Raw genomic sequence first — 21473 nt, forward strand, 5'->3', positions numbered from 1 at the left:
ACTTGACTTACTTGACTTTATGAAATATGCATAAATTATTTTGGAGGTGAGAAGACATTAAAAATCTCTGTTAGTATCATCTACTTCATATGCTGCAATCATATCTCAGTGTATAACCTGGGCATCCTGCACATCGACCCCTGCTGGTCCTTTGGTGTAATGACATGGTGCATACCGGTACCTGCTGGTTCGACCCTCGACCAGAGTGGCTCCTCAGTGCGTGTCACCCTTTTGAAATAGTTAAAAAGCATATTACCCTCTTTCTATTTTATTGTAACAAACATATTTTGATCCTAGCCTACCATTTTCTGTCAGTAATGATTGTTTCTCTACGCTCGACAGAGGTCCATTGTAATCCTAAACCCCCTAAAGGGCCATCTGCCTCACATGTGACTTATGATTTCAATGTATTGTATGATTGTAGCTATTGTATGTATGATTTAAATCTTTAATCTTTAATATTTTGAAATAGAGTATAATATTGGTGAAGTAAGCCAATGTAATTATAACAACAGAGAGGGGCAGGTAGCCTACTATACATTTTCTTAATCCTGCTCCTTTTCATTCATGGTGACAATGTGTACATTATGTAAATATGTGCGCAACCATGTGTAGAATGTATACCATGAATGGAATAAATCAAAATGAATGAAAAATGAATTAATGTATCTACAGAAAAGTGTAGCCTACAGTGCAGAAATGTTAGTGTGGGACACAGTAGCCTATAGTAACCTATGGAGGGCGATTGATCCCCACTCAGCTGTGCATGTGCAGCAGTATACACGGCACACAGTGTGTGAGTCACTGTTCTCAGACCTGTAGCCTGCGCGGTGCTCCCCTCAACTCTGTCGTCACTACCCAGTCACGACTGGTGCGCGTAACGTGTAGATGCCATGATCATGTTCCTGCTCATCCATCACACCACCAAGCACTAAGGGTATCCCCGGTTTATGCAACGACCATGCAGTAAAAACACAACAGTCCCCCTACCACCACCACCACCACCACCACCACCACCCGCCCCTTCCCTTCACCCTTGTACAGCACCATGCAGGCGGCGGGCACCGGAGCAGCTGATACCGACGCTACTGTAAACAGTAGCAGCAGCAGCAGCAGCAGCAGCGCGGCAGACGTCGACGACAGCGACGGGGCAGGGGAGAGGATGGAGAGGACGGTGTCAGGCGAACAGCAGCAGCAGCAGCACAGGACCAACAACAACCAGCAGCAGCAGCAACAATCGTCCTCATCACCTTCCGCCGTGATCGGTGAGTGTCACAGAGGAGAAGACGGTAAATTACGGGACGGGGGGAGAGCTGAGTGTTAATGTTCATTTAAAACGACGAGGTTAAGGGACATTAGGCTACTGTGCATGACCGACACGGTGCAGCCAATGATGCTTAATAGACTTCACTGTGGACGCGAAGGGTCAGTCTAATTTGGATAGGGTTTTCATTTCGGCTAGTCTTCTTCTGTCTTTCCTTTTTTTTTTTTTTTTTTTTTTTTTGCATCTTCCCGCTACATAGTGCGCATTCCGATCCAGACAGGCCCGGGAAGAGTATGGGCTTTGTGGTCCACAGGTGCATGCAGGGAGTCCCTGTACGCGGCGGAGGTGCATGTCCCGACGGACTGTGGCACACTGAAGCCACTCCGAGGAGAGTCACAGATTGTGTTTCAGGCTCAGGTGTCACATGTGTCCGGTGTTTGTTCCAGGCGTTACTGAGGATTTCACCGGACAAATGTCTCTCTGTGGTGAGTAAACAATTGGCTAGTGCTGGGATTAGATTATCAGGATTATTAAAAGGCATTTGACATATCTATAACCTTTGTTGAGTTCACTATGACCTGGTCCAGGTGGTCCAGGGCCCATGTCCATCTTTGGGCCCCCTGGACCGTGCACATCCAGGAGAAAGTCTGACCACATGCATTTATGCTTTGTTGTAGCTTCAGCAGTGCCACTGCAGCAATTGCTTTTGTTTGCCTCTATAAATTTGAAACCAATTTGAGAAAATATAAGGATGGATCAGGACAGGAGCCCTAGTTATGAAGCAAAACAAATGGACTTTTGACATTCAAGGTTGGTACAGCCAGTAAAGGGAACCTGTTGTGGGCTCTCTATGAATGGGCCGACACTTCTCTGACTGCAAAGGTGAGTTTTCCTGCACCACTATGGAGTGTGCCAGCAATGCCTCTGGCAGTGATAGTGATAACAATTCACCATCTTAACTGGAAGTGAGCAGTTTCACAGCCCGAAGCAATCTGGAAACATTAGCGTGCCATGCCCTCATCTACATCTGTTTGAACAGTATTAATGATTCTCGTTGTAATTCTATCCTTGTGCCGTAGCCGCTCAGCCAAGCTATGGTATGTGAATGATGATTTTGCTGATGGCCTTCATTACTTTGCTTTATGAGGCAAACTGCCTGCATGTGTTGAGAAATGGACATGACAGTTCATGATGAGTCTATCCACTGTCACCCCAGAGGCTTGATTTCCTGCCTATACTGGTTTGTGGTGCATGTGTGTGCTTTCTGTGTGCAGTGCACTTTGTGTTGTATTCACAAGATGCAAGTGAGGTGAGCTTGAGAGTGTAACTCCCTGCAGGTGGAAATGCGTGGGTCTGTCAGATGGAGAATCTCAACGGGTGATCTACTGTAAAACTGAGCTTTTTAATGTAAATTTCTGCCCTGTCATTACTGTATGGCCAGTCACAGTTAATGGGCTTTTGGCTGATTGGTGGATTCAACCCCTGGATAATTGTCATTGTCAGTTTTTATGGGTATTTATAGAAAATTATATGCTATGTTTCCACAATAGACTGCATTTCAGAACTCACTCTTTCTCGGAGGAGTCTGTTTCTGAATCAAAAACACTTTTATGCATGTTTCAGTAGCAGCTAATATTGATTCCCTGGCTCATGCTGAAAAACTTCAAATGATGGCAGAGTCTCTATGGTTCATCATAACTGTTCACACAAAAAGAAAAGTGCAGAAAATACTCGTCTACAGTTGGGCATTAAATCCTATCATCACACACGAGAATGTGGCCTTGAATGTATTGTGTACAGTATGTTGCTGCTTCCTGGAGGAGAGATTTGCATGGCAGCTGTATCTGCTTGTCTTGTGGAGGATCCACCTTTAATGAGCAATCATGTCAGTGACAATCAGAGACAATCAGTCTGAAGTACTCGGAAACATAAAGCGCCTGCAAGACAAAAGAAAAAGAAAGCATTTGGGTGTCAGTGATTTGGCTTGGATTTCATCATTGTGTTACATACACACACACAGTCTGTGGCATACCCACACATACATACCCACACACACACACATACATACACACACACAGTTTAATCAGCAGTATTGCTCAGTGATTTATACATCATAATTCTTTGCAGCTCCAATGCATGAGAACAAGAACACGGCCCTGTTTGCATTGTTTTCTGACATGTATTACAGTTTATCAAGTGTCATGTAGGTTTAAAATGTGATACTACAACAAGGAGGCGACAGCAGCAATGATGATGACATAGTGAAATAAGGTGACAGTGCAGTTACTGTATGCTGCAGGATGAAACCCTGACTACACACACACACACACACACACACACGGTCTCAGTACGATTCAGTGAACAATGAAGACACTGGTCAGTCACTGTGGAAACAGCGTGTGAATTTAAGAGCGACTGTAAAGCGAGGACCAATGTGTGAAAGGCGAAGCAGCAAGAATGATGACCACTGCGCCTGTATTGTGATAAGTGGGATCTCACTGCTGGAAAAACCTCGGCCTGTCGCTTTGCCTTCGTTTTTAGACACAAACTTGAACAGCCAGTCGGTGGCTGTTTACACTGCAGTCAGTTTACAGATCGTCTGTTTGTTTTCTAGCATTTGCTCAGTCATATGACCATTGCAGCAGTCAGTGTCAACCTTCACGCTGACTGAGCGATTATTTTGGACATTTCTGTCCTTTTGTCTCCATGATTGGAGCAAGAAAAAAGGAAAGGATAGAAAATGTGGTGAAGAAATAGCGTCAGTAAAGAGTGGTATGTACTAATGACTAACCCGTCATCTGTGTCCTTGATCACCCTGATGAGAAAATCTCACCACCTGCCCATCCCTTTTCTCTCACACTCTCTCCTCAGCCTTCTCTCCTATTGTAATCACTGCAAACTTTATTAACCCCAATCTGACTCAGTCTCACCTTCTCCCCCCTGTTGTGCCCTCGCCCTCCCCCTCCCCCACCCCCTCCCCACTGTTTTCTCCCACCTTTCAGATAAATTATTTGGTAAGCGCCTTCTTCAGGCCAGACACTACATTATGTCTCGCAAGTCTTGGCTGAAGATGGTGCCCACCGAAAACTGTGACATCCTGATGACATTCCCAGGTGCGGTAAGCTCCTGCCTGTTTTCCTTGTTTGTCCTTCACTGTAGAGAGAGCAATGCATCCTCATTTAATGTCTTTGGTGGGCAGCCAGCCACTCAGGCGTATCGCTGGGACTTAAAAAATGTTCTCTGGGGACAATTACTTCTCATCCATTTACAGACAGTACAGTACCTGTGCCCCTTCTCCAGGATCTGTTAAAGACGCTGCAGCTGTGGACATGATTTGTGAATCAGCCCATCTGTGCCTTTTTTCTTATGATTTTTCTTCCTCTGTATACTGTAAAATAAATGACTGCATAAAAAAAACTAACATTGTAGTTTGACTCAGAAGATTGAGTCTGATCTCTGGAGCTCAGCCAGCAGCCATCAGGTTCTTCTCGGTCACCTTTCTTACCAAGGCCCTTCTCTCCCTACAAGTTTGATCACTTGAGTATTCTTCCCCTTGTCTTAACACAGTCACGTCTCTGCGCTCTGCAGGTAGCTTTCCTTCTCATTGTGTTTGCTCTTTGCAAGGATTTGCATTGTTAGCCACTTTGTGATGAGTTTGCCATTTAGTAGTGCTGTAATGTATAGTGAGAAAATTATTATGCCCTAAATAGTGGAGTCATAGTATCGCACAATGCAGTGTGAAAAGTAGAGTATATCCGATGGTCACTAAGCAAGCAATTACATGCCATCATGCATTGCACTCACGCTGAAAGACAGAAAAATGGTGTGGAGAGAAATACCCGAGTAGTCTATGAAAGTGTTTTTTCATTTTACTGATGAGCTCAATATATAAATCCTCTACACTGAATCTCTGAATATTTAATAGGAAACAGTGAATGAGTGAGTGATTTTGGATACAACCCAATATAAATGGGAGGAAGTCTTACAGCTGAATACTTATGTCAATGTGATATTTCAGTTTTTACCTATTTCAGACATTTGTAAAAAGGAAAAAATAAAAAATTCAGCTTTCACTTTGTCATTATGGAGTATTGAGTGAAGATTGATGAGGGATTTTTTTTTATGCAACATGACAATATGTGCAGTGGTCTGGCTGTCTGAATGCACTGTACTGACAGTTGCAATTCGATGGGAGGCCGATCAGGGTGAAACACAATGAAAATGTGCACATGCATAATGAAAATGTACTCATATACACTGAAGACCAAAACATGCATATCTGTACACACTGAGCTTTTACAGACCCCACCATCATAACACAGTGTGGTATGTACAGTACTCACTTCTGGATACGTATACACTGGCATTGAGCGCTGTGCATTTCATCACTTCAAAACATGAGTATTCACATATGGGTCTTAAATTTTAATAAGTAGTTGGTTTTATTTAGCCAGCAATTGCCTTTTGTAGATTATGAGGTGCATTATAGTAGCTTTTACTTGTAGGCGAAGAAATGAAGTGCATCAAATGAAGGTGATGAGAAAAAAAAACATTTTATTGTGAAAGGACAGGGTGTGTGGTGTTTTCTATTTCTGTAAATTTGACCTGTTTGTGTCTGTGTTTCTCAGGACATTGGCATAATTATGCATGTCAGATCTCTACAATTGGTATTTTTGCCTTTGTTTACCAGACCTCAGACAGGTCATGAAGTCTGGTGAACCAAAGGCCCATAAAAATACCTCCATAGCGTGATGGTAGGCTCTAGTGGTTACAGGTGTCGTCCTACTGCCCTGAAACAACTTCCAGGCTCACTGAAAAATACACACACAGCTCTCCATGCCAGCGCAATGAGCGTGTATGTATCCAGAAGTCAGTACATTAACATACACAAGCAGCCGATATCAGGTTGTGTTAACATGGTGGCTTGTGTAAATGCAGAGTGTGTGTATGCATGTTTTTGCTGTGTATGTTGTGTAAGTTTTCAGTGTGTGCACATTTTCATTGGGACGGCCTTCCATACAACACAACGCAACACTCACATGCAAACTAAGACTTCAGAAGCTTTTAACCTTTTTAGTGTTTGCACATAAAATGTCAATGTTAGCAAACACAGCTAGTTTGCTGTTTTTAGTATTCAGGAAGCCTAAATGGCACAGAAATGTGTCAACATTGTTCAATCTTCAGTTCAGCCACAAATGTTCAAGACAATGTGAAGAAAATACGATGAAAAAACTGGAATAATTTAACCTCCCAGGGTTCAAATATGGTGGCACTGTTAGGTCCTGTATTAAACCTCAAATATAATAATTATTAATTTTGTGGCTGACGCAAATGTAAATGATTGACGGCTGATCATCAACTAACTTCATGACATATTTAAGAAATCTGTTTTAAAGCTTTGCATATAAAAGATCACCAGGCCTCTTAATGTAAATAGCTCATTTGTGCTCCTTCTAGGTTTCTAGTTTCAGTGTTTGGGTAAATTTGAATTGAATTGTTTTTAATTTTAGGAATGAAATGCTGTTATTACTGTAATTATAAAGGAAGAATATAAAATGGGATAATTGTGGGAATGTTCTGAATGGACTCAGCTGAACTAGAAGAGTCAAGTGTGGGTTATACGGTGTTTTTTAACCTAAGGAAATAGAAGGAGTGTGATATATGTGGACAGGGATTGAAGTGGATTGACCTCCCTGCTGCTGCTTGGCCCTTTGGTGACTGATGGGTTTGGATCAGCTTCTGTATGCAGCAGCAAACTCATCATATCCTGCCTTGGGCGAACTTGCCTGCAAATATGTGAAGAATTTAAATGATTGTTGCCGTAGGAACTTGGAGATTTTGATGCTCATATTCACATTTGTTGTTCATTAATTGTCTGATAAGTATTCTCTCAATCTTAAAAGTTAAAACAAAGATTTACCCCCCTCCCCCCAGATTCCATAGATGACCATACTCTGCTGTGGCTGCTGAACCAGATTCGTGTGGGGATCCCACAAGTCAGCATTCAGATTCGACAGCATAAACACACACAGGCACATGCCTTCTTCATCACGACAACGTTCGAGAAGTAGGTCTCTGAAACTGTGTGGATGTGTGTGGTGTGGTGTGGTGGGTGGGTGTGTGGGCACTTGTGTTCCTGTCTTTGTTTGAACTGCTTTGAGTGAAAATATTTTGGCTGGTCTTCACTTCCAGCTGATCAGCACTGGTGTTTGATTCGAGCATTTACAGTATCTTGGAATGCTGGTTAAAAATGCCAAAATCTAAATATTAGTGCTATTGGCTTTTTGGTAACATTTTAGACTATTGTACAACAAAATAGTGAAATAATGTTGAATGTAGCTGACTATTTGACTGACTGTATGTTCACCAGATGTAGTTTCTGGTGAAAACCAGGGTCTGGGCTACACCACTTGTTACAGGCAGTCTACCCGATAGGTGACGAGGAGCACTTCCAATACACTGAGCCGCGCCTCTATTAGTGCAAATAAACTAGGCTACTTTACAGACTGAAAACAGTTGGAGTCGGATATGAAGCCCTGCTTCTAATAAAAGCCTGTTACATTCTGATGTTTGAAGTAAATAAAAGCTAGATGACGGTGAGCCCCAGACGCAGGGTGCTAACTACAGTATGAGAGAGACAAAGTCTGCCTCAGAGCCCCCTGTTGGTTCACCTGGTGGAGTACAGCTGCTTTGGTTAGGCCCTGTCAGGACGACCTGGGTTCAAGTCCAGCCTGTGGCACTTTGCTGCATTACACCCTGATTTGTCTTACACTTGCCTTTACTATAATGATAGCAAAAAAACCTAAATTAAGATAATGTATCTCCTCTGACCTTCTCTTGAAATGTTTATTTATTTAGAAATACAGCATAATCTTTCATCCTTGCGTTTGGTGATTTTGTCTGACTACCTTGGGGTGATGAAATTGGGATTTGAAGTGGGGCCACCACATATTACATCTTTGATTTAGTCTCGTTTTGTTTTGTATCGGTGTCTCTAATTTAAAAGTTACAAGGATTTCTTTGACATTTTTGTAGATGCAGTCACTCAACTGCTTATACTTAGTCAGTAACTTCAGAGTGTATAAACCACACAAGTCGTCCCACACTTATGTTTGTGTGTATTTGTTGTTTGTATGCCCATAATGCACTTCATATGTCACACATCTGCTGCCAAATGTGTGTGCTTGGGCAGGTTTAATCCTGCTTTCCATTTACCCCTCTCTCCTGGCCCTCAGCTTGCTGCGTGGAGCAGAACAGATGGAAATGCACAAGGCCATCAAACCACAGTTCGGTGGTGGGATGCGTCGCTTTTCCTGTGAGGAGGCCAACATCTATGAGAACATAGACAGCGAGCCCTGCTTCTTCACCTCACAGGTGAGAGGCCAAAACTGTGGTTCATGCGAGTCGTATGTCAGTGTTGCCGGGTCATATTCATTTTGATTTGATCTCAGTATTAATCACATCATTCATTCTCCCTTTTCACCCTCTATTTGTAAATACGTTCAGGAACGTCAGAGCATCATTAAATACTGGCTTGACAACCTGCGAGCCAAACAGGGGGAGGTGCTTCACAACATTCACTTCCTGGAGGGACAGCCAATCAGTAAGTTATTTATTATGAGAAAGTGACCTTTTTTATGCAGTTTAATGTTTCACCTCTGAAACCTACATTCTTAAACTCAGCCTTTGAAATAGCATCAGTACCCCCAATCGTATTTGCAAATGTAAGTTCAGTTTCAATCACTTTTGATTCAGTGATTATGATGCTTTTATCAAAAACTGCTGTTTATTAGGTTGCTCTGTTTAAAATCTCATCCTCATTAAAAAGTTCCCTCGCCATCGGGGTAGTTTATCAGCTAATTATTGTAACTTTTTAGATGTCGGTTTGTAAAAGAAAGAAACATAAAAACAAATGTATACCAACATCGACCAAAAGTTACCTGAGATACTAAATGTTCATTTCGTAATTTCTAGTTCCAGAGCTGATAGCCCGGGGGGTGATCAATCAAATGTTTCCTCTCCATGAGCAGAGGATCCTCAAGCAGCTGATGACATCTTGGGTCCAGGCTGTATGTGAAAGACAGCCCCTGGGTAGGAAACATTTCACAGTATTATTTTGAAGGAAATTTAGCAATACAGTAAAGAGCAGACCTGAGTGAGACTGCTGATGCAGTTTGTCAGTTGTTTGTTTAATACCATATAATCCTTCCCAAAGCCACAGTGTTTACAATTTCATCTTCTTTCCAGACGATATCTCCGACTACTTTGGAGTGAAGATCGGCATGTACTTTGCCTGGCTGGGTTTCTACACCAACTCCATGCTTTACCCTGCAGTCATTGGCTTTCTGCTCTGGATACTAGCAGAGGCTGACCAGGTATGTGAAACCTTCTTCATAACAAGAGTTGCTTCCTCTGTCCTTTAACATTCTTGAAATAACATCACTGTGCAAAATACCCTAGAACAGTGTTTTCAACCTTGGGGTCGGGACCCCACATGGGGTCGCCTGGAATCCAAATGGGGTCGCCTGAAATGTCTAGTAATTGAAAAAAAGATTACTGTATTCTATAATTTCACTTTCTTGAATATAAATCGAGTTCAAATAAAATGCAGCATATAAAAATATCTGCTGGCGCATCTTGATTGACAGCCGCAATCATGTGACTGCACATGATCGCGGGGTCGCGAGAAATTTGTGATGTCAAAATGGGGTCACAAGCCAAAAAAGTTGGGCACCACTGCCCTAGAATTTGGAGATACTGTATACTTGGCCAGATATTTGAAACTATGACTCCACATATAATAATAACATCTGGGCTGGATGTTCTGATCAGGACTTTGTAAGATATTATACAAAGAAATCTCCACCTAGGATCCAGATTCTTGAGGGTTTCGCCAAAGTGTGTCATCCTTTAACTGTAACAACTGAAAACTCTGTAATGTGATAATAATTTCTGAAGTTGTATTAGTTTTTCTGTTTGTCTTACGGTCTGGCACAGACCAGTCAGGATATCTGCTGTGTGGTCTTTGCTCTCTTCAACGTTGTGTGGGCGACGTTGTTCCTGGAGCGCTGGAAGAGGCGAGAGGCAGAACTGGCCTACAGGTGGGGCACTCTGGACACGCCTGCCGAGTCCTTGGAGGAGCCCAGGCCACAGTTCAGGGTGAGGCCCAGGCCAAACGGTGCAGTTGTCTCTGCTGTGTCGCGTGTTGTGTGAAGACAGTGAAAATCTAAATCCAGAGTTGGATGAGTTAAGTCACATAGTGAGACTTTCCTCAGATGAAATTTGAGATCTGCTGTCCTATCTGAGCACATGTCTCACTCACTGCAACAATACCAGGAAATGTGTGTTTACAAGAGAAGCGTCTTTCAAACCCCACGTGTTGTCTGAGAAAGGGAGCGGGGGTGGAGCGGGATGGGTCACCACGTGTTGTGTGTAGTGGAGGACGGGGGGAGGGGCAGCATGTGAATAGGTGACTAAGGAAATAGGGGGGGCAGAACTGGCCCATTTTATGCAACATGTGGGGCCCTCACTCCAAGCCCGGCTAGCTCAGTCGGTAGAGCATGAGACTCTTAATCTCAGGGTCGTGGGTTCGAGCCCCACGTTGGGCGCATAACTTTTCTGGGAGGAGTTAGAAGCGATGGGGGCACAGGTCGGCACATGTGGAACATAACAAGGTGGTATCAGTCAAGACTAGACATATAGTGGATCAAGATTTAGTTTAATATGTTTTGACAGAACAACTTTTATCCAGGTTAAAGAAATGTCTCCTCAGGGTGTAGGTCTAGTGGGTGTTAGTGCATCATCTTCATTTCCTGTTTTCTGCAATCAACTGAAACACCGAAGAAAACATGTTAGAAATGCATTTGTGTTTTATTTTCTGATAGGCCGAGACGGATTCTTGTCAGATAAAAAGAATGCAGCTATTAAACAATCAAAGCAAGCAAATGTCTTTTTTCCTTGAGCCTGTTTCCTCTGCATATTTTCAAGCTAAGTTCTAGGTGATTGTAGATGAGTGTAATCCAGGAAAAAAAAAGTCTCTAATACCCACCCTCTCTGTCTGCTGCTGTCTCTGCAGGGTGTAAAGCGCTGCAGTCCCATAACAGGCTGCGAGGAGTTCTACTACCCGCCCTGGAAGAGAGCCGTGTTCAGATGGCTGGTCAGCCTGCCCATCTGCCTCCTCTGTCTGTGTTTTGTCTTCCTCGCTATGCTCCTCTGCCTGGAACTGCAGGTCTGAACAGATAACACAGCAAACGTGTCAATTGAAAAGAAATGCAGGCAATACAGTCTTCACCTGATAAATGATGCAGTCTTCACCTGACAATCTGTGTTTGAAGATTTGTTATTTGTTTCATTTTCACCTGGTTAAAATGGCTATATTCAAATATATAAGTCTCGCCACTTCAGACCATAGACTGTATATAAAAGAGCTTCAGACACATTTAATAGTCTTTTAAAAATAGCTTTGGGATGTGAGAGCAGATACGAATATGAATAGGACTCATTAAATATTTATCATGCTTCTAATTCACCTTGCAGGAAGTGGTGATGGAGATTCAGGAGCTACCTGGTATTACAAGATTCATTCCTAAGATACTTCTGGCCATTACTGTAACTATATGTGATGAAGTATATAAGAAGATCGCCTACTGGCTCAATGACATGGGTGAGAGACACATAACTATCTAAATGATCTCTGTAGAGGAATTACCACAAAAAATGTTGAATTAAAATGGACCACATTTGCCAATGATTGTAACTAAGGGCAGTGTGAATATATTTTTTATGCTACTAGTGTGGAGCGTTTGCTATGATGATTGTAGATGAAGTTTATGGAACAATTGTAATGATAAAACAGGAAGGAAACAGCCTCTCTGCTCTCATTTATCTGCATATTGAGTAACATTTCTCATATTTCTTCACCCAGAGAACTACAGACTTCCGAGTGCCTATGAGAATAATCTCATCATCAAGATGGTTTTTGTAAGTCATGCTTCAGCTGAATGGATAAATAGAGATAATTCATGCTGACTGAGCAATTGTTTGACATCCTGTTGTGTTTTCTGGTTGTTTACAGTTTGAATTCATCAATTCTTACCTTAGCCTTTTCTACATCGGATTCTACCTCAAGGATATGGAGCGACTAAAGGAGGTAGCAGCAACTCACAGTCACAGACAAAATGAAACATTGAGTCAAAGTTTGTTGACCATTCTCTAAACCTGCCTCCATCCAAAATCTGTATCATGTCACAAAAACCACTAGGGATAGTTCAACATTTTGGCAAATTTGCCTATTGCCATAATCGCTATAGTCATAAGAGTAGGTAGGTTAATTACCTTTAATTATCGGTGCATGTTGTTTTGAGATCCACAATGGAGGTGAACGGTCCCCTGTCCCTCAAAACTCATCAAATACACAATCCAACAACTCCAAAACGCTCTCGTGGAGAAGTTGTGACCTGCACATTTGCCATGCTATGAAATATCATGTATAATTATGTAACATTAAGACACATGAAGCAAATACTCGGAACTAGTAATTTGCCAAAATGTTGAACTATCCCTTTAACATTAGTTGTGCTTGATAAACAATTATTGGATATGCATGTTGTTGTTGTTTTTTTCGCTCTTGCACTTCCTGTGGTTAGCACAGTAACAGATGTTCCTCTCCTCATCACAGATGTTAGCCACTCTACTGATCTTTCGCCAGTTCCTGCAGAACATCAAAGAGGTCCTCCAGCCCTATCTCTATGAGCAAAACAAGCTGGGTGTCTTCACCCCAAAGGTGCTTTGGGAGCTACTCCAAGCCATCATGGTCAAATATGGCAGCCTGGCTCTGGGCAAGGCCCAAGCCTCCATGAAAACATACTCCTTCCTGGGTCCCAGAGGGATCCCTGTCAGTCACAGCGCCAACGGTAACCCCGAACAGAAGAAACGAGGGGATCTGAAAGCTGGGTTCAGGCTCACGGAAGAGGAGTGGGATATGAATGACAGTGTCCTGAAACATCGTAAAGTCAGCTTCACAGAGAAAGTCGACTACCAGGATGTCACAACAGAAAGTGGTGACCGCAGCTCCCTGGAGGACAGCCCGACTCTGGTAGAGGAAGGCATGGATCCATCTATGTTTGACAGCTGTGACGAGGACAGTGACTGTGAATTGCTGGGTCAAGTATGTGGTCGGCTTATTATTATTACCATTAATCACCCCACACTGCAGCTTTGTGGTCTAGTCTTTTTTTCTCTGCACTGAAAACATGTCTGGCTCACTGATTTAGCCTGGAAATATCATCATCACCAATCATTGCTTTCATGTGACAAAGTATTTAATGTAGTTTTATGAGTTACGTTCTAGACTGTAGATTAATCTAAAGTCTTAGTCACCAGAGAAAGTATCTAATGTTTAATTTAACAGGAGACCAGGGAGAACGTCACTGCGTCCTCTCCGAAGAAATCTTACTCTCTCTGTCAGAGAAGGAAGAACGTCGGTGAGGGGAAAGAGGACAAGAAGTCGTGGATTGATCCACCTGAAGAACCCAAAACCGTCTCTCTGACCCAGGCTGAAATTGAGAGCTGCATGCAGACTTATGAGGTGGGACTGCATACTCAAATTCAAAACAGTCTGTCTACGTATGAATCTGCTTTTGCCGATTCATGTCTGTCCGTCCCCAACAACAGGACACACTTCAGGACTACCAGGAGATGTTCATTCAGTTTGGCTACGTGGTGCTCTTCTCCTCGGCGTTTCCCCTAGCGGCCATGTGCGCTCTTATCAACAACATCATCGAGATTCGCAGCGATGCCCTGAAGCTGTGCACCAGCCTTCAGAGGCCCTTTGGGAGGAGAGTGAGGAACATCGGACAGTGGCAGGTCAGGGTGTTGTGTTTTGGAAAATGTCAGACAAGGCTGCAGTGTGCACAGTGTACCTGCTGCATATGAGACTCACTCTCTTTTATTTTGAACAACAGACGGCAATGGAGGCTATGGGCTTGATAGCCATCATGGTGAACTGTTACCTGATAGGTCAGTGTGGGCAGCTCCAGCGTCTGTTCCCCTGGTTGAGTCCTGAGATGACCATCATCTCCATCGTCTTACTGGAGGTATGCACTGTCCTGTGTACAAGAGCAGGTTTGTCCTCGGGAGTTTTTGCAGTTCTAAGAAAATGTAGTTTTACTCGTAAAATGACAGCTTTTCAATATGACACAAAAAGAAAAGAAGTACATATACGTATATGTGCATGGCCTGCTTTTTCCTGTTGTGACTTTCTGAACTATGTTCATTAATGACCACTAGGGATGTCACAATTACTTGTTTTCACAATTAATCGCGGTATTAAACGTCACAATTAATTGAGGTTCCTAAATACCGTCACTTTCCAAAAAAAGATTATGTATGAATCATGTCGGCAGATGTGCGCCAAAATAAAGGTAAATGCACAGATACTGGTCTATTTACCTAACATAGCATTGAATTGGTAGGAATTTAAATGCTAGAGTGTCATTTGTAATTTTTTAAAAAAGGTTAAAATTAACTTATTTGGTATCGATGACAATTAATGACTTGAATATTTCAAACACTTCCCCTGGCGGATTAATAATTGGCCATATTTTAATAGATATGTAAAATATTTTATAATTAGTAATGTATATTTTAACTATATTTGATTTTACACATTAATAGTGTTGGAAATTAATTAATGTATAATAATCGTGATAATCGTAATACAGTGATTATTTCTCTGACAATAATCATACCAAAAAATCTATTATCGTGACATCCCTAATGACCACAAAACCTCACAGGAGTTTTTGGTATGTGTACTGTATGAGATGTTGAATTATGTTGTTTTGTCTATGGAGAAAATACAGGATAAGAAACAGAGTGTGATTGTGTGCCTCGATGCAACTGCGTGTTGAGCCTGTCCCTTTGTGGTCTCGGTGGTTTACAGCACTTTGCAATCCTCCTAAAGTACGTCATCCATGTTGCCATCCCTGATATCCCTGGCTGGGTAGCAGAAGAGATGGCCAAGCTAGAGTACCGACAAAGGGAAGCTTTCAAGGTATAGTTGTATCATATCTTGAAAGACCTTCAGCCAACGTTGGGTTTGATGCTGGCTGCACAGTTTCTATCATATTTCTACATACTACATGCCCCTATGTCTCCCTCGACCTGTTAGTGTGCATTGTCCAAAAATGTACACTAGTGCAGCCTTTTCTTGAGAAACGTGTTTGTTTGATTGTTTGTGTGTTGTTTCACATCAGTGCCACTTTGTCTGAATGGTGTCTTTGAAATAGTAAAGACCATGTGACCATGTGAGCCAGCATATTTAGTTCTTTTTAATACTACACATGTATATTTTTACTTATACTACTCTCTCTGACTTTCCTTTGTTTTCCTGTCTTTCATCCCATGACTCCTCCTCTCAGCAGCAGCAGGCCCAGCAGCACCTCCAGCAGCAGCTCAGACGCCGGCGCGAGGAGGAGGAGCTTCAGCGTCAGGCCGAGCTGCAGGCCGAGGCCCGACAGGAGAGCGACTACCACAAGGCGGACACCCAGCACCAGCATCACCACGACAAAGTATCGGGGGGGAAGGCAGGGGACAAGCCCAAGAGACCCAGCTCCCTGCTGGGAAACAACAACGTAATGAAGCTAAAACAGATCATCCCTCTCCAGGGGAAGTTCTCCTCCGGCACCACACGCTCACCAGCACAGTCACCGACAGGAGGCGAGGCAAAGCTCCCAGGGTTTCTGAAGTTCCTGAAGTCGCCTGAGGTGAAGAAAGAGCCGGCAGTGGCGGTCGGAGCAACGCCGGGGTCAACTGTCGCCTCCTCAGCTCCATCTAGTGGCCAGGAGAGGTCACAGTCACCCAACAGGACATTCAGTCCTGGAAAGCTGTTCAGCTTCAGCAAGTCAGAGGGCACCGTGGTGTGTGCAAATGGGACACAACCACCAACCCAGTCCACTAACACTCAGCCCAACAGGTATGAGTTAAACACAACCGTGGAGGAATTACCCTCCAATGAGTCGGATAAAGGAGAATCAAGACAAACGACCGATTCAGAAAACTCTGGCTCAAAGAGTTAATAAACGTTCAGCCATGCCAATGTTAAAATACTGAATGGAGAGCAATGTACAAATGTTCAGGCAACAAGTCCGATACAGTGACACACCTGTACTGTAGGAGAACATGTTAGTCACAAGGACCACACCTGAGGTCAGTGACATTAGACGTTCAATCTCGATGCAACTAACTTCACACAAAGTATTATACTGTATCTAACACTTGATTATCTAGCTTCCAAGTTAAATATGTACAGTCAGTGTATCTACTTGAACAGGGCTTGAGAAACCTTTATCTGGGGTTGAAATTCTGCATGAGACTGCCTGGTTTTCAACTGCACTGGAACAGAATATGTTGATGTGAAGGATCTTTTTAGAAAACAAACAAAAAAAAAAAACAGAACAAAACAAGGACCCAGTCATCAATGAGCCCTTTTGTCAAAAAAAAGGACATGAACAGCAGCTTCCCATCCTAGGTTTGTTTCTCATTCCGATGCCTGTATTGAATGCACGTTGCGTTATGTGCATGCATTACGTGTCCACCATGTCTTTTCAGTTGTGAAGCACTTTCAAAGCCATTGTATTCTTCCGCAATAGGTCAGATTATACTCACTGTGACCATGAAAAATATTCTATTTTTCTTAACTTTGATTTTCTATGAATTATTTTACTACATAAATTAGTGAATGTACTTCTGATGCAAATAAATCTCACTTGAATAAACATCCATCTAGAGATAATGCACTGGCTGATTTTGTTAACAGTTAATAAATATCACTGGATGATAAGCCATGTTGCTGGATTGATTTGTTTTTAAATTAGTATATGCACTCTTGAATAATAATAAAAACATAACATTAAAAAATAAAAGATAATTTCCCGTTACCATTTCAGACTATTTCTCACAGGAAAGAGGAGATCTTCTTCACCCCCCAAAGAAACCCCAGAAAGTTTCTAACAACTGTGAGCTACAACTTTTACTGTATTGTATTCATATAGTAGTCTATACAGAACAAGATCTGAAATTGACAAAAAAAATGCATTTATACAATAAACTTGAACGGGTTGAAACAATAAACACATTCCAAACTTAATCAGGTGATGTGATACAAACCATAAGTAGAATTACCACACCCTCCTATGGAGAGCCTGGGAAAACAAAACATTGTTAATCTGTAGTTCTAAGTTATACTTGAGGAGCTCACAGTGCGTCTACTTTGTTTGATTTACATGAGCAGCAAAAATGAAAACTGCAAATACACACTGTAAACCTTTGAACATTTATCGGTTACAAGTTAGACTTTGAACCATGCCAAACAGTGACAACACAAACATAATCTGCAGAAGATTACTCTTTATAATTTTGCAAAGAGTGATTTTTCCAAAGGTGCAAAGCAAAATGAAGTAAAATACTCTTGTGTGTTCTGTTCTTCAAACTCTGGCTTGTATCCCTCCCATGTAAAAGAACTACTTGGCTAAACAAAGTGAAATAACAATATGGCTGCCGTGGGGGAAGATAATGAGTGAGTGGTTGTCTTGTTACCTGGTAAAAGGGTCTGAACAATATACACACTGTACAAATATACAGGACTTGTGGAGCATTATGATGAGCTTCGACACCTTAATGAGCAGCACACACAGACTGTTTCCTTAGCCCTGCTACCAAAAGCTTGAATGTCCAAACATATCCAGACTCGACTGATCGGCCATCTATGAGCAAACACAAATGGCACATTTACGGTAAAACAAGCAGCCCTTTCAAGAAGTCTACATGGGAGTAGAGCTAAAGTGTATATTTACACATACCTGTGTACCCATCATAAAACACTGTGCTGACCATGCAAATACAAAGACACAAGCTCTGCTCATTAAGTCATGAATGTGGCTACAAAATCTGCAAGTCACAACTGTACAAAAAATTTTTGTTTCCTCTACCATGACTGTATTGGCTTAGATGCATCCTCGATCAAAGAACATTCTAATATCCACTCAACTCAGCAGTGGATCATTTCTCACTGAAACAACAATGTAAACCAAGGGGACAATCTAAGACATTGTGAAAACACACTCACATCCACTTAAGGCAATAAACCATTATTCATTGAAAAAACGTGAGAACATCTCTTTCTGTTCTCATCTTTTTCCATAACACAGTCTTTAACAAACACTGAATTGATTATCAATAATCTAAGCATGGAACAAAATGAAGTTGGTTTTCTTTCCTTCTGCTACTGTAATGACAGTAATCACATAAACGATGATAAACTAAAATAATATTTTAAAGGATCACTGTATCATTACATAATTCAAAACTAAAAAAAAAATACAAACGAGTGGAAGCCATTAAAGATGGCACCACTTCATATATATATACTGCCTTGACTTAAAAAAAAAAAAACATATCTCAGAGATGGTTTGAATAACGATAAGTGTAAACTTAAATGGCAGCAGAGGAGCAGTGATTGAACTCCCTGCATATTCAAAAGAAAACTGTGAGCATACGTGAATGAAAACCAGTGGGGTTTAGGAATAAGGAGGTAGACGCATGTTATTCTTAAAACTACAGACCAAAATCTGAGGCATAGGTTTTTGGAAGAAAAGGATATTGAGTGAAAGCTGTAAATCAACTGAGGAAAAAAAAAGCTTTTGGTTGCAGAAATCTCTCTGCTTTTGATATTAATGTCATGACGACTGTGGTCAGAAATATGTCGATCCTGTGTGCTTCAGTGTCAAGGCTGGGGTTTGCAAACATAACTCCTGAATCTGTGTGTGCATTTCGTTTATGCAGGTCAGTCTCTGCTGGGTGTGCACTGACAGCACATTGCTTTAAGAATCCTCATTCAGCTCTCGACTATCTGTTCTGGCAATTTTTCTTGGAGGCGCCGTGTTCTCCCCCTCTTCATGGTCCTGCTCTCGCTTCTTTGCTGCATTCTGAAAACACAAGAAAACAAAGATGACATTTAACAAGTTATTAACAACACAAAGGATCTCTCCTTTCACAGATAACGCAATTAGCACCAGCACTTATGAGCCCCCAGAAAAAATCATTACCTTTTTGTCCCACTGTTGATGAAGATATCGTAACAAGATGTTTGTCTTCTCTGTGACAATTACTGAGGAGAAACAACAGATACTTGTTTGATCATGAGAGACACAAAAAGGTATTTGGTGCAAAAGACTTAGTTTGTTTATCTTTGTGGGTACTCTAGATTTTCTACTCATTCTGAGTCACACCATCGGTCTAGAAATGAGAGTGACTTCCTTGAAATTGTGACCATGATTTAGCAAAAAACATAGGTGTGGATGGAGAGTAGTGCTTCAGTCAGATAAAACAAAACATATATAACCAACATTTAACAAATGTGTAGTTTCTCCAGCCCAATGAGCATCCTCTTGTTCCATGTACTTACTCTGCTCTGATGGATATTCCCGTGTTGGAAGATACACAGAGGGTCGACGGTTCTGAAACAATATTAAGATGCTCATTAGTGTGTAAACTAACAGCAATTAAACCAGACAAAAAGAAGCACTGTAGGACCATGTAACAAAATGTGAATGACTCAAATTAAACCATAATGTGCCAACATGTGTTTGTATTGTAATGTTAGCACATCGAGAACAGACAGGATCACTTACTGATGCTTTACATACAGAGTCTGCATGGAACCTGCTGAAGTTGTTTTTGTTGTAGACTGGTAGTCCCTTCAGGAAATCTCCCTGTGAACGCCACAATGCAAAACAATATGAGCAAAAGATTATTCTTCTTGCCCACAGGTAACACATGGAAAGTCCCGGGTGGTTAGGCCAAGTATCACAGGCAGAGAAACTCATTTAACCAGTGACAGACTAGCCACCACACAAGCAACATGTCTGTCATTTCCTATACATTCAGCGTTAAAACAAAACAAAACAACAACCTATCTGACATGACAATTAAATAAAGAACCACGTATGGACCCACCTTCTCCATTTTTGCCCGAGTCACGCTCTTGGTTTGTTGACTAGCTCCGCACAGCGAGAGCGAAAACGAGCAGATGCTACTCTTTTAGCCTAGCTGCTAAACCTTGTTGTCTTTGTCGTAGCTATGATACCGGTTTGTTTACCCGCTCGACAGCGTCGTACAGCCGCTACAAAATACAAACTACGTGTCACTTTGATATGGTCGCATTGCGGTTCTTCAGTCGAGTAGAAACTTTCGCTCGCGTAAAGGTGTTCACATAAAAACCTGAAAATGAACGTCCTCGGTAGCTGAGTTGCTACTTGTTCACAACTCCATTTTTGTTATTCGGCTGCTCGGGGGCGGTTACAGTCCGAGACTCGACGTGTCTGATTGGTCGAACAGCGAGCGGTGCGTGACGAGGGAGAAAAAGCTCTGCGCTGATTGGTTAAAAAGTGATTATGTAACAGACCAATCCTCCAGTAAAGGTCGGTAGTGGCATGCAGTTAGGAGTGAAAACAACACAAGCACTTTCCTAGTGTCCGTCTATTTACGTGTATAGTGTAGCGTGTGCTATGGGTTTATGCTTACCTTACAGGAGTAATTTATACTAATAAGCGGAGAAGAACAATGAGCGACCATCAAGAGTACTAATTTTACAATCAGCTGCACTGCAATTTCCCCATAAAGTTTACGAATACGAATTCTACCATTTGCAGAAAAATTAAAAGCCTGATGACTGTAGGTACAAATGTATATGTATTATATTGTATCAAAATTGAAAATATGCAATGTGTAAATTAGAGGGGAATCATACATTAATTAATTAATTAAAACCACCTGCTCTCAAATGAACTTTTAAACACATACTATAAAATATTTGTATGCATGCCATGTACATATATTATTTCATCTTCTGGTATTTGGCATATAAAATAAGTTCATGCCAGTTTCTCTTGTCTAATTTTAAGTCATCACAACTTGTGATTTATGGCTTTGTTTAAGTTATATAAGAAATCCTGCTGAGGGAATTGTCACTTTTCTTGAGATAACCAAGAGCCAGAAAGACTCACTGTACACGTCTGCAAAAGTCCTCTCTCCCTGCTTTTCAAATACTGCATAGGTACATAATTGATGCTGTCTTTATACTGCTTCAGTTGAAAAAAGCCACAACTCTATTAGTAATAAATGACAGGCAACTGTGACGCCAAGATTTTGT

The 21473-nt window shown here is 41.7% G+C and overlaps 2 protein-coding genes and 1 non-coding gene across 8 annotated transcripts; 2 read left to right on the plus strand and 1 right to left on the minus strand.

The window, feature by feature from the left end:
• The first annotated feature begins 700 nt into the window (after window positions 1-700).
• On the plus strand, window positions 701-16698 carry ano8a (anoctamin 8a). 5 transcript variants are annotated; one of them, XM_085804243.1, is made up of 18 exons: window positions 701-1265; window positions 4267-4382; window positions 7199-7331; window positions 8500-8638; window positions 8771-8867; window positions 9239-9355; window positions 9512-9639; window positions 10262-10423; window positions 11340-11492; window positions 11801-11927; window positions 12189-12244; window positions 12339-12413; window positions 12942-13430; window positions 13674-13850; window positions 13937-14128; window positions 14227-14358; window positions 15207-15317; window positions 15685-16698. In XM_085804243.1, the coding sequence occupies exons 4-18, from the start codon at window positions 8522-8524 to the stop codon at window positions 16339-16341; spliced, it is 2790 nt and encodes a 929-aa protein (XP_085660369.1). In that variant the 5' UTR covers window positions 701-1265; window positions 4267-4382; window positions 7199-7331; window positions 8500-8521; the 3' UTR covers window positions 16342-16698. The 5 variants fall into 5 exon arrangements, with proteins under 5 accessions (XP_085660369.1, XP_085660364.1, XP_085660366.1 ...); XM_085804238.1 differs by having other exon boundaries at window positions 1002-1265; window positions 4267-4377; window positions 10232-10423; XM_085804240.1 differs by having other exon boundaries at window positions 1002-1265; window positions 4267-4377; window positions 10232-10423; window positions 15688-16698.
• On the plus strand, window positions 10800-10872 carry trnak-cuu (transfer RNA lysine (anticodon CUU)). Its single transcript has one exon. It is a non-coding gene; the product is annotated as a tRNA-Lys (tRNA).
• Window positions 16699-16704: 6 nt separating the features above from the next.
• Window positions 16705-20605, minus strand: LOC146970691 (DET1- and DDB1-associated protein 1-like). 2 transcript variants are annotated; one of them, XM_085804245.1, is made up of 5 exons: window positions 20279-20605; window positions 19954-20034; window positions 19728-19779; window positions 19369-19430; window positions 16705-19248 (listed from the first exon to the last, which is right to left on the minus strand). In XM_085804245.1, the coding sequence occupies exons 1-5, from the start codon at window positions 20285-20287 to the stop codon at window positions 19144-19146; spliced, it is 309 nt and encodes a 102-aa protein (XP_085660371.1). In that variant the 5' UTR covers window positions 20288-20605; the 3' UTR covers window positions 16705-19143. The 2 variants fall into 2 exon arrangements, with proteins under 2 accessions (XP_085660371.1, XP_085660372.1); XM_085804246.1 differs by having other exon boundaries at window positions 17280-19248; window positions 19969-20034.
• Between the last annotated feature and the right edge of the window lie 868 nt (window positions 20606-21473).

The sequence above is a fragment of the Trachurus japonicus genome, chromosome 17 (genome assembly GCF_045865225.1).
Source record: "Trachurus japonicus isolate A0001 chromosome 17, Traja_1.0".
Taxonomy (NCBI): domain Eukaryota; kingdom Metazoa; phylum Chordata; class Actinopteri; order Carangiformes; family Carangidae; genus Trachurus; species Trachurus japonicus.

Bases quoted from the DNA above. Each gene is read 5' to 3' on its own strand.
- LOC146970691 (XM_085804245.1), bottom strand. The intron at 19,780-19,953 runs GTAAGTGATCCT...ATATTGTTTCAG, and splicing joins ACTCTGTATGTAAAGCATCA to AACCGTCGACCCTCTGTGTA. The intron at 19,431-19,727 runs GTAAGTACATGG...GTTTCTCCTCAG, and splicing joins GGAATATCCATCAGAGCAGA to TAATTGTCACAGAGAAGACA.
- ano8a (XM_085804238.1), top strand. From the start codon at position 1,049: ATGCAGGCGGCGGGCACCGGAGCAGCTGATACCGACGCTACTGTAAAC. The intron at 11,928-12,188 runs GTGAGAGACACA...TTCTTCACCCAG, and splicing joins CTACTGGCTCAATGACATGG to AGAACTACAGACTTCCGAGT. The intron at 13,851-13,936 runs GTGGGACTGCAT...CCCCAACAACAG, and splicing joins GCTGCATGCAGACTTATGAG to GACACACTTCAGGACTACCA.